The sequence below is a fragment of the Lutra lutra genome, chromosome 11, assembly GCF_902655055.1.
Source record: "Lutra lutra chromosome 11, mLutLut1.2, whole genome shotgun sequence".
Taxonomy (NCBI): Eukaryota; Metazoa; Chordata; class Mammalia; order Carnivora; family Mustelidae; genus Lutra; species Lutra lutra.
In genome coordinates this window covers 5767998-5784033 of record NC_062288.1, presented here as the reverse complement: position 1 = coordinate 5784033, position 16036 = coordinate 5767998, and the positions used below count along the sequence as shown (strand labels likewise).

At 46.4% G+C, this 16036-nt stretch overlaps 1 protein-coding gene across 4 annotated transcripts in view; it reads left to right on the top strand.

Annotated features, from left to right (window-relative positions):
* Positions 1–16036, top strand: part of COBL (cordon-bleu WH2 repeat protein) — a 270471-nt gene that overhangs the window by 112581 nt on the left and 141854 nt on the right. For 3 of the 4 annotated variants that reach the window (XM_047694203.1, XM_047694204.1, XM_047694207.1), the window contains exons 4-7: positions 1288–1516; positions 4217–4261; positions 8063–8160; positions 11671–11745. In XM_047694203.1, coding sequence (XP_047550159.1) covers positions 1288–1516; positions 4217–4261; positions 8063–8160; positions 11671–11745 — 447 coding nt within the window. The remainder of the gene's footprint in view (positions 1–1287; positions 1517–4216; positions 4262–8062; positions 8161–11670; positions 11746–16036) is intronic. The other variant, XM_047694205.1, reaches the window with a different exon arrangement.

Here is a 16036-nt window from a genome sequence, read left to right as displayed (position 1 = left end):
AACTGACGTGGGAAATGTTTCCTCATTGCACTTGGAGTGTATCTTAGATATAGATGTAACTCAGGCTTTTGACTTTTGATTAAAATGAACTCCAGCTCCTGATGGTACTTTTTCATAAGCCTTTGCTGTGGATCTTCGAGCTCCAGTTAAAAGCTTTTAGATTCTTGGGGCGCCTGGGTGTCTCAGTCATTAAGCATCTGCCATCAGCTCGGGTCGTGATCCCAGCGTCCTGGGATCAAGCCCATCGTGCTCCCTGCTTAGCGGGAAGTCTGCTTTTCCCCTCCCACTCCCCCTGCTTGTGTTCCCTCTCTTGCTGTGTCTCTCTCTGTCAAATAAATAAATAAAATATTTTTTAAAAGATAAAAGCTTTTAGATTCTTGGGAATATTTACTAGATTTTTCTGCTTCTAAAAATGGCAGTTTGGCCAACAGTTCATCTTCTATCAATTTTTATGTTTGGGGGCTTAATAAATTTTAACTGGTGGCATCTCTACTCTGGAATGGGGTATGGATCCACCTCAGTGAGATTCTGTTCAGCCCACGCTTGCTGTGGCCCCTGTCCGGCATTCTCAGACGATGCCTTGTCAGTAAAGGCCAGGAAAAAGTTGACTGCCTGAAACTTCGGCATACTAATTTTTTTTTGATGAGCCAGTTTATCAGTAGACAGTTGGCAGCAGGTTTAGTCAAACTGATTTTTTTTCTGATTATGGTGCCCATCATTATATGGCTATTATATGCATATGTTATCTGTTATTTTTTTGTAGCTTAAATATATGTGCATGTGATATACATATGTGTGTATACGCAGACATATATACACTATATATATTTACATAGATATTAATATATTTATGTGAGTCTTTTGGCTGCTTAACTAAAACTTTGATATCTTGGTTTTTTTAGGGTTTTTTTTAGATTGAATGGTTCATGACACTTTGAAACTATCTTCCTTCACAAAATCTATGTGAGCACCTTGTGTTCAGGTCTGTTTGGGATCCTGGAAAGGCGGCTTCTGTGTTCGATGATAAGCCCAGACCCCTCACAATGTCCGCTCCCCCATGTTTTTAGCTGTTAGCTCCTCGGTGAGAGATTCTGAGGAAGTGTATTATGCTGGGTGTTTATCCTGCACTTTTCAGTATGGCAGTTCCCCCACAACCCACTGAGTTTTGCACAAAGGGGCTCGGGCTGCACAAAACGTTGCCGTAGTCATTTCGAGCCCACAAGCAGAGGGTGAGGCCGTGTGGGAACACACACTTACAGCATTCTTTTGTCCGGGGTGTCCCTCCAGAAATCTGTGCGCTTGGTAGTGAATTACCTGCGAACCCAAAAGGCCGTTGTGCGTGTGAGCCCCGAAGTGCCGCTCCAGAACATTCTGCCCGTCATCTGTGCGAAGTGTGAAGTCAGCCCAGAGCACGTGGTTCTCCTCAGGGACAACATTGCCGGGGAGGAGCTGGAACTTTCCAAGTCCCTCAACGAGCTGGGGATAAAGGAGCTCTACGCTTGGGACAACAAACGAGGTGAGGCCACCTTGCGTCTTTGACACCTGCCCCGTAAGAGCACAGGCGGGAAGCAGGCATCACTGCCCGTGAGCGCTCGAGGTGCCCAGCAGAGACGACGGGTACCTGAATTTTCAGGCAACCCAAGTGTTGTCCAAAACACAGTTGAAGTGGGCAGAAAATAAATTTGGTTTGTCTCTACTCCCCTCAATTGTAATTATTCCTCTCCCTCCCCCACCATCCTGACCATGTTCTGAGCATCACCCTGTCTCCTGTGAGTTCGGCGGGGTAAGAGAAGGAGCAGCTGTAGCATGTGAACCATCTTCTCTTGGATTTCTTATTCAGTTGCCAGGAACTGCCCCCAAGTCTCAGACATTGCTCGTCATCAAAACCAGTAGCAAAGGAGTCCCTGGGTGGTTCGGTCGGTTAAGCGTCTGCTTGCGGCTCAGGTCACAATCTCGGGGTTCTGGGATCGAGTCCTGGGTCAGGCTCCCTAGTCAGTGGGGAGTCTGCTTGTCCTTCTGCTTCTCCCCCTGCTCATGCTCTCTCTCTCTCTCTCAAATAAATAAATAAAATACTTATTTTAAAAAACAAAACAAAACAACACCACACACACACACACACACACACACACACACACAAAACAGTGACAAAACACATTTAGCTCTTTCTCTAAAACTGCCCGAATTAGAGATCAGGAGACCAGGAGATCAGTCCCTGAACACAGCTTATGATGCTGTTTTGGGCTTCCTCACCACTGATGCCAGAGACTACTGACTTCTCGTGTGAACTTGGTACTTGACCTGAGGGCCCAGAGCCGCTGGGGCGAGTGGCCACTCGAGAGGCCAGGTGTTGGCACAGAGACTGGTGTGTGTGTGAGCAGAGATTCCCTGATTGACCCAAAGGGCGGACCGTTTGGAAACAGCTGTCAGACCGAACTAAATAAATGAACGAGTAGACAAAAAAATAAATGAATATTCCTTGACCTAAGCATTATTAAAGTGAACTTCATAAATGTGCCTTGTTTTCACGAGGCTCATTTGATATCTGTGGTCTTTTATTTATTCCACAAACAGAATAGGTTGGGTTGTTGAAATATATTCCATTTTTTCATGTTTTTCTATAGTTCATTTCAAATTCATCCAAGAAAATCTCTTATTACCAGTTTTTTTTTAAGATTTTATTTATTTACTGCAGAGAGAGAGGGCATGTGCGTGAGCAGGGGAGAACAGCAGAGGGAGAGGGAGAAGTAGGCTCCCCGCTGAGCAAGTAGATCCTTAATCAGCTGAGCCATCCCGGAGCCACTTATTACCAATTTTGTTGCAAAAGTCAATGATCGTCGTTGAGCCTCCTCTCCTTCCCCCAGTCCTCTAGAGGTTCTGGACCCCCGTCTCATTTCAAAAAAAGTGCTCTGAAATTTGAGAGCAATGCATCTTGTGCCTTATGTGGCATCTTTTTTAAACTCAGACAAGATTATTCCCAGCATCTGCTACACGGGCCTGGATATAGCTAGTATGTCTGCCTGGTTCTATCAGCTCTCTATAAATGTGGTTTCTGTGCCTCTTTAGACACACAGACTTCATTTAGCAAGAGGGAGGGAGGGGGGAAGGAAGGAAGGAGAAGAAAGAGGGAAGGAGAGAGAGGGGAAGGAAGGAAGGAAGGAAAGAAAGAGAGAGAAAGAGGTAAGAAAGAGAAAGGAAGAATAAGAAAAGAAAGAAAAAGGAAGGAAGGAAGGAAGGGAGGGAGGGAGGGAGGGAAAAAAAGAGAAGAAAGGGGAAGGGAGGGAGGGAGGGAAAAACTATCCCACACAAGTCTGTGAAAGAAAAAAGCCTTACAAACAACTATTTCTGTCACAGGTCAATTCTCAGATATATCTCGAAATGTAGATGTGAAACCTGTTCCCTGGGGAAAGTCCTATAAAATCTGGCGCCCCAAGCAGCATGGATCCCAGGAAGCTCGTGGTGGTCCAGAACACAGAGCAGAGGTGTTCAGGGAGGGGACCTCTGTCGGGCTGGGGCTCCGTCTTTCCACCCCCACACAGGGAAGGCCAAACAGGTGCAGCCAACCTGGCTGTCAGATTTGGAAGCACCTGAGCCCTGAGTGCCTGTCACTGCCTTGGGTGCCCTCTGAGGGACCCTTCTGTCTGGGACCCCAGTACCCTCCCTGGAAAAGAAAGGCACAACAGCCAGCATGGTAGGTGACCGGCTCCAGCCCAGCGGCCAGCAGCCCTTTCCTCTGGACTGAACTGGGCCACGTGCCATGCCAGCCATGAAGCCTTTGATTCTCATCACTGCCAAATGCCTTTATCCCTACTGGCAGTCAAGTATTTGAGAAGAAAGGAGAACAGTCCGGAAGATGCCTATAGGGAGCCCTGTCCTTGTGGCCCCTATTGGATTACAGCCCCTCTGCCCCCAGCAGCTGCTTCAAGGGACAAGGGCCAGGGCCGGGGGAGATGTGTCACCAGGCAGGGTCCCGCCGCCTCCGGAAGTCCTGGTGGTGGCGGCTTGGAACAGCAGAAGGCTTTGCTGCCACCTGCTTCCACAGGAGAGCTTAGCAGCCTGGCATCTGCAGGCTCCAGGTAGATCCAGGGCCAGGACCCTTGGCCTCTCCTGTGGGGCCCCAGACAGCCCCCTTGTGAGGCTCGCTGAGGGACCACGGCCATGGTCACGTGCTGCTGCCCTCGGAAGCTGTGCTCACTCTCTCATTGCCTGCTTCTTCCAGTTCTTCTGACCAAAACTCAGTCGGAGCCCTCCCTGAGCTCTCAAGGTACAGTGAGCCCATTCCGGCCCGCCTGGGCTTTGCATGGCTCTGGGCTAGGACAATGCATGGAAGTGACGCTCGCGTGCAGGGTCTGAAGGAGTGCGCTGGGCCGTGCAGCCCTTCTAGGAGCATCTTGTCAGCTGACGTGAGGCTTTGGTTTGGTTTCTTGGCTCCTGGTTGCCTGAGAGAATGTCCCTCGTGTGAGAATTTGCAGTGTAGATGAAGGCAGCTGGGGTAGAAAATGGGTCCCTTTGGAACACGGAATTTTAGGGCGCAGTGGAAGTGGCACATGCCACAGACACACAGTTTTCCCTTCTACCTGTGCTCACCTGTGCTCACCTGCCCTTAGCGTCCATTCTGTCTGCTGCAGACTTTGGGGCAGTCTAGACTGAAATGCAATCTTTTCGGCCATAGACAAGTATACATATGGTCAGCCCAGCTTTTGCATTTACTCTGACACTTACTTATCATACACTTGACAGGCAAACACAAATACACACATTTACATACACACGCACACATGCATAGATATATATAGTCACACGTATTATATAGTGGGATTCCTCTGACCTTCTTGGACTGCAGGTGTGCACACACACACTGTCTCCAGAAAGTTCATTAAAATCCCGATCAGTATTTGTCTCTTACATAAACGAGATGAACGGCACAAAAGTGGGCATTGGTCTGCAACCACAGTCCGTGCGTGTTGCGTCTGACCATAGCTCTCGTCTGTTATGGACCCCATCGCACCGTCTAGATGAATGTTGCAAACAGAAGGATTCCCTTTTAAGAAGCACCATGAGTGGTAGTTGTTTTGAGCAGGGAAGTCATGTACGTGAAGCCTTCTTCTGTATGGACTGGTTTGACTTGGGGCCATGGGAAGACAGCAGCAGAGACTGCCGGTCGAGACCCCTGTGGCCCACGGCCCATGTTGGGGACCGGAACTTGGAGGTTTCCCTGTGTGAAGGATGCCCATGCCGTCCTGGGTCTCCTCTGGCCTTGACTTGCTTGTGAGCGTGCTCTGGCCACTCAACAGCTCTGACCTCCCATTTTCTCCTCTGCGAAGGTGAGGGGTTTGGACTTGCTGGTATTCAGGACCCTGCACACCTTGCCTCCCCCTGCACTGTTCAGTTCATCCTTATTGTTCTGCAGATCACGTCTATACTTCAAGAGTAGGTCCCTTTTAGAGATGGAGCATGTTGTCCCCTACACTTTGGTTGCTACTTAACTTCGAGCACATGGGAGTAAACTGAAGGAAATCGTTTTTGCGCTCAGATTGTGTGTCTGGAGCCCCAGGTGCTAGGCCAGGTGTGTGTCCTCCCAGCCTGGCTGTGTATCCATGAAGAGTTACCGGCCTGACGTGTGGCCTGCACCTGCCTCCCCTTTGTCTGATGGAAACACCAGGGACCATCAAGTGCTCTTGCTCTGCCCGCACACCAGCCCTTCTGCATGTCTGTGGGGTCCCGGAGGCCTCACAGAAGGCCCCTATCAGTACACAATTTCCAGTCCCTCTCCCTTGCCCCTCAGACCATCTGCCTGGGGCCCCTGCTTCCTCCAGAGAGAAACGCCTGCAGAACACCTGTCAGGCCACCACAGGGAGGCTCTGGCACCAGGGCTGTCCCTGAGCACCCAGTCCTGTGGGCTAGTGACCAGCCTCTGTCCCTGTTTAGGGAGAGAAGAAGAGAGGTTCAATTCTGTGACAGTTTTCTGATCAGTCTGTCGTTTCTGTGGTCAGTGTCATTGCCTAGGTGCCAATAACACGTCTCTCTCTCATTCACCCACTGGGCGCTATGATGTCACATGTTTTACTATATCCGTGCCACCTGTCACTCAATTCTAGAAACAGGATCAGCTATGAATACACATATTAGCACTTGCTGTTGTTTCCCTACACGTAGTTTGACTCTGTGGCATAGTCTCTATTACTTTTCACAGCTCTGTGCCTCGTGTGGAGGGTTTCAGTGGGATTAGCTGTGAGATCTGTGTGCATATGTGGATGTGTGTGCACACGTGCCTCATGATTGGAGCTGCCCCGCTCACTGGTTTGGATGCTGTGTGGTGTGGAAGGCCCAGTAGCCCAGGTGGGGCCGCCTGCACGTAACCAAGAGCCTTGGCTGTCTAAGATCTGAGCCTTTGCCACTCACACAGTGATTTAAGGAATAGAGGTGTTTGGGTTTTACTGTGTTGGGTAGATGCGTGTTAATGCATTCGTTACTAACATACTGACTTCCGTGTGTGTTCTCTAACTGGAGTATGAAATTCTAGGCCAGCAGATAAGGAAGTTACCTGACATGTATGCCCTTGTTTGGGTTGCTGTTTGGACAGCAGACGTGTACAATCTCAGTCCAGACTTTTCCACCTGTGCATTGACAAGTTGACTCTCCAGCAGTTGGCAGTGGACTGGGGAAATTCATTTTTTTATCCCTTAGGAACACCTAAATGTTTCCCCTCTTGCCATCTCTGTGTGCCTTGGAAGAGAAGCCCTGGATGAGTTCATGACAAAGGCCTGGAGTGGCCTTTGGAGTGTCAGCAAGCCAGTGAATTATGGCAACCAGAGATGGCGGGGCGCCCTGGATCCCAGGCTAGTTACCCCCTCTGCACAGGAGGAAACAGGCTTGGAGTGGCAAAGCAGTCTGAACAAGTCAGGGCCCTAACCTCTGCTCTGCCAGTTCTCAAGGGAGCCCCTAGGCTGCATTCACACGCAGGGTGGTGTTCGCCGGGGGGAGACTGGTGAACACAGGGTGCTGGGCCCCCCTCAGAGTCAGAGATCTGGAGTGGGCCCAGGTTCTCAGTGATACAGATGTGGCAGGCCCCTCCGCACCCTTGGCAATGTTGTCAGCTACCCGACGGGTTTGGGCTTCAGTGTCTCTATCCAGAACACAATGGGGCTCATTCCAGCTCTTAACTTCTGGTAAGGAAGAGAGAGGAAAGAAGACTTGGGGTTCAAGAATAACAAAACAACAGAAGAAAGAAAAACGGGCCCTAGAGAATGTGATCAAGAAGGACAACATTCTGGATGAGGTCGAAGAACGCGAATCTAGAAGCGTGAATCCTGGATTCCTGTGATGCATGGGATTATTTTGACACCGCCTGGGTTAACCACCACTGCCGTTCCATAGTCTGGACATGAGTGGGGCTCTTCAACAGAAAGCTGCTGATTTATTTTAGTTAGTGTTTTCACCTCAGACTCACAATTCTTAAAGCAGGTGTTTTACACAGACCTCCTGGTCCTTGGGGCTGTGCTGTCGGCCCGAGAGTCACGAGCCATGTGTGGCTCGTGGGCACCTGGAGTGTGGCCAGTCCAAACCCAGTTGTGCTGTGTGACCTGCGCACTGCATTTCGAAGACTCCATACCAAAATGAATTTAAAACATCTCATTCATCGTTTTTCTACAGATTGTGTGATGGAATGATAATGTTTTGGTTATGTTGGATTACACAGAACACATCGCTAAAATTGCACCTGCTGGAGAATGTACAATTCCATGTGTCGTTCATTTTATTTTTTTCTACCAGATGGTCCTACCCTAGAACTTTTTGATTTCTTGGGTTTTTTCATTCACATTCAGGGTTCAATCCCACCCCGAGAAAAACGCCACCCAACTCACTGAAGATTGTAAGAACCTTCAGCGAGTTCACAGAGGGGACTGGAGGCTTTGAGGTGGCTCGGAATGCTTTGACAGACATGGTTGCCGTTTTACCGTCTTGGAAAATCTGGAAGTTTAATAGTGGAGGGTTCGTTTGTTGAGATTCTATTTAATCTCGTTTCATGCGCAGACAATAACAGTCTTTTTTTCTTCTTCCCCAGAAACTTTTAGAAAATCCTCACTTGGCCATGATGAGACAGATAAAGAGAAGAAAAAAATTCTGGGATTTTTCAAGGTTAATAAAAGAAGCAGTAGTAAGGTAATGGACTAAAATACACGTAGGATTCTGCGTTTCGGAAAAATAGTTGCTTGTGATGTCTGTATTCACCCTCTCTTGGAATCTTTCTAAATACTGTTAGGACTGTTCATTTCTCTGGGGGAAAGGGAGCTTATCCACAGGTACTGAAGCGGCTGACCTATTTCCACCCTTGATTCCTAAAGCCAGTTGCGGGCAGCGCTGTGCTCGCCTGTAGGGTACCAAACTCTGAGCGCCGCTGGGCCGGCGCATGCGCAGTGTCTGGTGTAACGCTGCGGCTCGCTTCCTGCACATGCGCGGTGCCGGATGTGAAGCTGTGGCTTCCTGGCCACTCAGGTGTGAAGCTGGGGCTCAGTGGCCAGCGCATGCGCAGTACCTGGTGTGAAGCTGCAGCTCAGGAGACCTCCTGTGGACTGATGAATGAGTGAGTGAGCGCGTGCTGCTGCTATGTTGATTAAAAAGAAAGTAAGAAAGAAAGAAAACAGTCCGTATGCCTACAAGTGAAATACCTTTAGAACCTGTTTAACATGCAGGGCCTCTCAGCGCTGCCCTGGGGCCTCTTCGTGGAGAAGGGCATCCGTCGTTGAACCGTCCTTTGCTGGTAAATTTCCGGTGGCCTTTGGTCTTCCAGGATGGTTTGGAATATGTTGCGTGATAAGTTAGTTTTATTGCTCTTGTTGGTTTTATGTAGTAAATCGTAAAATCGTACTTTGGATGCCGTGTTGTAGAGCGGGGTCACGGTGCAGAGGCCGAGACTGGAGATTTTTGCACTCAGCTTCTGAAATCCCCAAAACCGTAAATGCCTTCTCACAAGCAAGAGAAGAGGCTGCTCCTTGCCCCTATTGTATCTGTCTAAAGGGTGTATTTTGCTAGTATCTGGTAGTTTCTCCTTACTAATGAGTGGGATTTAAAAAGACAAAACCGGTCCAGCAGATGCTGGGCTCTGATACCATCAGCTCAGCGTGGAAGCGTCCACCTGGGTACAGGTGAAAGAAGGGTGGGAGGACAGCCTGGCACTGGCTGGGAGGCCCCCTGCTTGCGCACGAGGCTGCGCATCTCCTTTCCCCGGAGGGTTCACACCCTTCTGCTGATAGGAGCAGGGAATGCAAAGAAACACTGTGCTCAGGGTCCCGGCTTAGGTCCGGATGGGTCAGACTGCAACACTGGTCCTCCCACCCGGGGTCAGAGCCCTAGGGGTGAAAGCCAAGGTCCCCATGTGGCTCAGGAGCTTGAACGACCCCTTGGCAGTTCCCCACACACAGTGCCACAGTGCGGCTCATTTTCTCTTTGCCTGTCCTGAACTTTTGATGTTGGTTTTGTGAATCTCTTTTTTGTTGTTACTGTTTATTATGTTTCTACTTGTCCTTTGAAAATCTGTGCTCAGCATGTTTCTCTGTAGATCCTTTGCACTTTCCTTCTCCCCATCTTGCATTCCCTCCCAGCTCCTCCTCTCCCCCCAACTTTCTCTCCTCTCCCTTACCGTTCCCGTCCCCTTTTTTTTCCCACCCTTGCTTCCCTATCTCTCTGCTCCTTTCCCTTATCTCTGGTCACGTTTACTTTGAAATTATAGATTCAGACTTTTGCATCTGAATTTCCCTTTATTCTATCAATGTTGGGTTTCTTAGTTCCTGGAATTTGGGAGGTTAAGTTTGCCAGGAATACTTCCCCACTGTCCTCCTTCATCCTGATGACACCAGTTCACAATAAAACCTACCATTTCCTCACACTGAGATCTCAAGAGTCCTCTTGTGTCTTCCTCTTTTTGAGAGCTTAAACTGCCAGAAAGCCAAAAAAAAAAAAAAAATCGAGAAATGCTTTTGTTTTAAGCAAAATAAGAATGCCTAAGGTGTGGGAGATAAGAGACAGTCCAACTTTTGAGGGTTTGTCAGGAGACACCACCCAGGAGGACCCTGAGACAATGCCACAGGTGCAGGGACTCCTGTCTTGCCATCTTGGCTCCCACTCGGCAGGCCGGGATTATTTTTCCTTTCTAATATACCTCCTCTCTTCCTTTCTTACTTTATGTCGCTCTAAAACTCTCTTACGCAGTTGTATCCTTGCTGGATTCTTTGTTGTTTGGGGCATCAACTTCTTCCTTGTTTCTCTTTTCTTCATGGTTTGAGATGCGCTAAATGCAACTTCATTTAATCTAGAAGCCTGGTGAGAGACGTACTACTCACCTCACTTCACAGGTGCAGGAAAGAAGGCTGTGTACCTCTGAGCTGACCCTCAGTCCAGTGACTGAGTTCCAACCAGCCTGTCTTTCTAGAACCCTGGCTTTCCTCACTCATTCACACTGTACGTATTTGAAAGGTCCAGAATTCCACTCTTTTGCACTAACAGTAAGAGGGTTTGGAGGTAATCATTATTTACATATTTTCTAAAATCTTATGATGCCAAATAGTCCGCAAGTGTCTCACAACGACAGAACAATAAGGATGGAGAATTATCAAGGCAATTAAAGCTAAGGAGGTCTTTACAATATCTTCTTAAAACAAAACAAAACATAAAAATGTGTGTGTGGGGACACCTGGGTGGCTCAGTTGGTTAAGCAGCTGCCTTCGGCTCAGGTCATGATCCCAGCGTCCTGGGATCGAGTCCCACATCGGGCTCCTTGCTCAGCAGGAGCCTGCTTCTCCCTCTGCCTCTGCCTGCCATTCTGTCTGCCTGTGCTTGCTCTCTCTCCCTCTCTCTCTGACAAATAAATAAAATCTTTAAAAAAAAAAATGTGTGTGTGTAAAATCCCGACAGAGGATATATTTGAGGGATATCATTTTGGCTGAAGTAGATGAGGGCCCATATCTTTATGTTTTTTAAAAGTTCATATTTTATTATTTTCAGAACATGATAATTTTGTACAATTTTGACATTATTTATTCCCCAACCCAGAGGTTCTGAAAAAGTACCTAAGAATCACCCTAAGACCCAGCCTAACAATGGGTCTAGCATTTTGGGGTCAAATGCTATAGCTGGTGGCTGGCACGCTGTCACACAAAATGTCCTCTTGAAAAATCAAGTGAGATGTCATTATTGTTTATCTTTTATGGACAGATAGGGGGACATTTGGTGAATTATTTTATATATATAATTATTTGGTGAGTTATTTCTGTATAAACAGTGCAGCGGTAAACCGAATTTAAAGCTCAAAAATCCCCCCCAAACTAGTTAATTCATTGGTTTTGTGAGCAAATCCCATCAGCTCACACTCATGAAACTACTGTTTTCATATTACATATTTTCTAAGCTAAATATATGCTCTTGGGAAGAAGCAAAAGGAGCACCCCTCCCTTGAGTCATGAATTTCAAAACTGGTTTTGGGATCAGTGAGCACTTTGGTTCCGGGCTTTGGGGTTTCTGTGCTGAGGGGCGTGGCCATGGATTACAGACCACTCAGGTCAGAGCCTGCTGCCTTGAAGACCACACTGGTTTTGTGCTGTCAGAATTGCCAAGGATGACTTTTTTGCCTGGGCATACATTGACCTGGAGATGACGTGCTGCGTGTCTGTGTTCCAGGCCGAGCGGATCGGGCGTTCCGGGGTGGACAGTGATGAGGACACCTCACAGTCCGCTTTGGGAAGGGGCTCAAACGTGAGTACTAAACCCGAAGCTGCTTCTTGCCAACCAGGTGGGCTTCTCACCACTTCACAGGACCTTCTCGAAAATGGGACTGTAGATTAGTTAAGTTGTTTGGGTTCTGTACGTTCAGTCCAGAGGCACGACGTTGTGTATGGCTTCTCGTTTACCTGTCCATGCTACATTTGGAAGCTGTGCGGTGTTTTAGTTCCTACTTCTCCATACTGTCAACATGATCAGGAGGATCTTTGGTTAGATTAACTGAGTTTGTGCCCTCTGGAATCTCTTCCATACGTTCAGGAGCAGCTGATGGGTTCCGGATCACATGGCCCTCTTTCCTATCCTGAAATCTACCAGTTCCTAAACTCTGCAACTCCACTTCAAAATGATTTTTTTTTTTTTTTTTTTTTTTGGATAGAGAGAGTGGGTCTATGAGCAGCAGGGAAGGGGTGGAGGGAGAGGGAGAGAGATCTTTAGCAGACTCCATACCCAGTGCAGTCCCCAGCATGGGACTTGATCTCATGACCCTGAGATCATGACCTGAGCCAAAATCAAGAGTCAGACGCTTGACTGACTGAGCCACCCAGGCACCCTTGAGTTGTATAATCTTAAGGAAGTCTTCACCTGCCATGACCACATCAGCAATGACATTTGCTTTGCTATAAAACAGATTTAAACAACTGAGAACAGTTTGAAATGTCCATTGATGTGTCAATCTGCAATGTAGTCTCGATTTTGGCCACAACCTATTGGAAAATGTCTTCTAATATTCCATGTACTCTATAAGCTACATTTGTGTTTGAGTGGGAATTTATTTAATTACATTGGACGGCTTGGTTACTCACACCTATTTGCTTATTTCAATGCACTAGGTATTATAACTTTTCCAACAGCAAAGAATGGCAGCATAAATTTTGTAGTGGGCATTGCTTATTTGTGTGATTCTTTTCTCTCAGTGCAACACAGGGAAATACATTCATGACATAGATAAATAGGTAGAGCTCAGATAAAAACCTCATAGGAAACATCCAAAGCATTTTTAAGGAAAATTATAAAATACCACAAAGACACACAAAAGTAGAATTGTACACATGGAAGACACTCCACATTCTTAAATGTGAAGATTCAACATTATTATGTTGATTGGGTTTTGTTGTAGAGCTAAAAAAAAAAGTTATAAGGTTTAGTTGGAAGAATAAGCAACTAATAACTAGCTAGGAAAACTCTGAAAGACCAGCGTGATGGATAAGCCTGGGTAGTTTTAAAATAGCTTCTAATGCCTCTGTAATTCAGACTGTGTTATACTGACCACAAAGAAGTGAGTGAAACCCAATAGAAACTCCAGAGCCAACTAAAGACAGAAATTGATATACTATATAGGCAACATGTCAAATCAGTGGGGAGAAATAAACTTATTTATACAGAGATTTGAGATCATTGAGGAGCCCAAAGAGAAGGATAAAATCATATACGTTTTCACTGTAAATACTAAGATAAAAAGCAAACAGAAATGTAGATGTAAAAATTGAAACCATGTAAGTACTAGCAGAAAAATTGTGAGGAGGGAACACTTTCCAAAAATGCTGGTTAACTTGAGGAGAACACAGACAGCAACCTCTTTGACCTCAGCTGCAGCAACTTCTTTCTAGAAACATCACCAAAGGCAAGGGAAGCAAGGGCAAAAATGAACTATTGGGACTTCATCAAGATCAAAAGCTGAAAAGCAAAGGAAACAGTCAACAAAACCAAAGACAACTGACAGAATGGGAGAAGATACTCACAAGACCTATCAGTTAAAGACCTGGTATGCAAAATCTATAAAGAACTTATCAAACCCAACACACAAAGAACAAGTAATCCAATCAAGAAATGGGCAGAGGACATGAACAGACATTTCCGCAAAGAAGACATCCAATGGCCAACAGACACATGAAAAAGTGCTCCACATCACTCGGCATCAGGGAAATACAAATCAAAACCACAATGAGATACCACCTCACACCAGTCAGAATGGCTAAAATTAACAAGTCAGAAAATGACAGATGTTTGCGAGGATGTAGAAAAAAAGGAACCCTCCTACACTGTTGGTGGGAATGCAAGCTGGTGCAACCACTCTGGAAAACAGCGTGGAGGTTCCTCAAAACATTGAAAATAGAGCCACCCTATGACCAGCAATCATACTACTGGGTATTTACCCTAAAGATACAAATGCGACCCGAAAGGGCACATGCACCCGAAAGTTTATAGCAGCAATGCCCAAAATAGCCAAACTATGGAAAGAACCTAGATGTCCATCTACAGACGAATGGATAAAGAAGATGTGGTATATATACACAATGGAATACTATGCAGCCATCAAGAGAAATGAAATCTCGCCATTTGCAATGACGTGGATGGAACTAGAGGGTATTATGCTTAGCGAAATAAGTCAATCAGAGAAAGATAAAATTATCATATGATCTCCCTGATATAAGGAATTTGAGAGGCAGAGTGGGGAATTTGGGGGGGTAGGGAAGGAAAAAATGAAACAAGATGGGATCGGGAGGGAGACAAACCACAAGAGAATCTTATCTTATAAAACAGACTGAGGGTTGCTTGGGGGTGGCGGGAGCAGTAGAGAGGCTTGTTGGGTGATGGACACTGGGGAGGGTATGTGCTATGGTGAGTGCTGTGAAGTGTGTAAGCCTGATGACTCACAAACCTGTACCCTTGACAGGGGACCAAAAATATATGTTAATTAAAATAATTAATAAAAAATGCTGGTTACTTTAACTTCAAGGGAAAAAAATTTGAGTCAAAAACGAGAGAAGGAAGAGAGAATATTATCAGCAAAGTAAAAATCTAAATGACAAATGTTGGGGAGTGGGGATTGGAATTAGAAAAACAATGACAGCCTTATGTACGTGAGATCACAGGATGTTTGTCTTTCTCCATCTGACTTACCTCACTTAGGGTGATTCCCTCTAGCTCCGTCTGTGGATGGCACATCCTTGCAAATGGCAAGAATTTCATTCTTTTTGATGGCTGAGTAATATTCCATTGTGTATATGTCGCACATCTTTTCTGTCCATTCAGTTCTATATGGAATCTAAAAAACAAACCAAACAAAAGACAAACAGAGGGGCGCCTGCGTGGCTCAGTGGGTTAAGCCTCTGCCTTCAGCTCAGGTCATGATCCCAGGGTCCTGGGATCAAGCCCCACATCAGGGGTCTCTGCTCAACAGAGAGCCTTCTTCCCCCTCTCTCTTTGCCTGCCTCTCTGCCTACTTGTGTGCTCTCCCTGTCAAATAAATAAATAAAATCTTAAAAAAAAAAAAAAAGACAAACAGAAACAGACTCAAATATAGTGAGCAAACTGGTGGTTGTTGGAGGGGAGGGAGAGGGGGATGGGCAAAGGAGATGAAGGGGAATTAAGATGTACAAGCTTCCAGTCATAGCGTGGGAAAGTGCAACATAGGGAACGCAGTCAATAATATTGTAATACCATTGTGTAATGTGACGTTACACCTGTCATGGTGAGCAATGAATAATGTACGGACTTGTCACTTCACTGGGTTGTATGCCTGACACTAATACAGCACTGTGTCTACTCTGCTTCAATTTAAAACAAGAAAAGTGGGGGCACCTGGGTGGCTCAGTTGGTTAGGTGCCCATCTTTGGCTCAGGTCATGATCCCAGAGTCCCAGGATGGAGCCCCACATCTGACTCCCTATTCGGCGGAAAGTCTGCTTCTCCCACTGCCCCTCACCCTACTCTCATCCTCTCTCTCTCTCTCTGTGTCTTTCTCTCAAATAAATAAAATCTTTAAAATAAAATAAAGATGACATCCTGACCAAGATAGATACGAATAGAAAGTTCACAGAAAAAGAAATGTAAGTGGTACATAAATAAATGAAAAAGTGCTCAGATGCACTCGTAATGAGAAGGAGAAATTAAACCTCCAGAGAACTTCCCCTTGGCACTCATTCTGCGGTCTGTCCGTTTGTGCGATGCAAAGCTGTAAAAGGAGGACGAGCGTGATACACTGATACGGAGTGTCTTCTGGGATTTTTTTTCATCTTTCTAAATGAAGGGGGACTTTTACTGAAACCCAAAGTTAATGAATGAAGCTGCAATGTGGTAGATTCATTATTGGCCTCCAAAGAAGAGTTTACAGGGCTTGAAGCCATAGGGCAGGGCAGCCCTTAATAAAATCATGGTGCCAGCCTGTGATGGGCCCGTGCTTAGTTCTGTGCTCTTGCTTCATCCTCCTCACACGGACGCAGAAGCTGCCCAGCTTCCAGAGGCCGAGTAATTGACCAAATCTG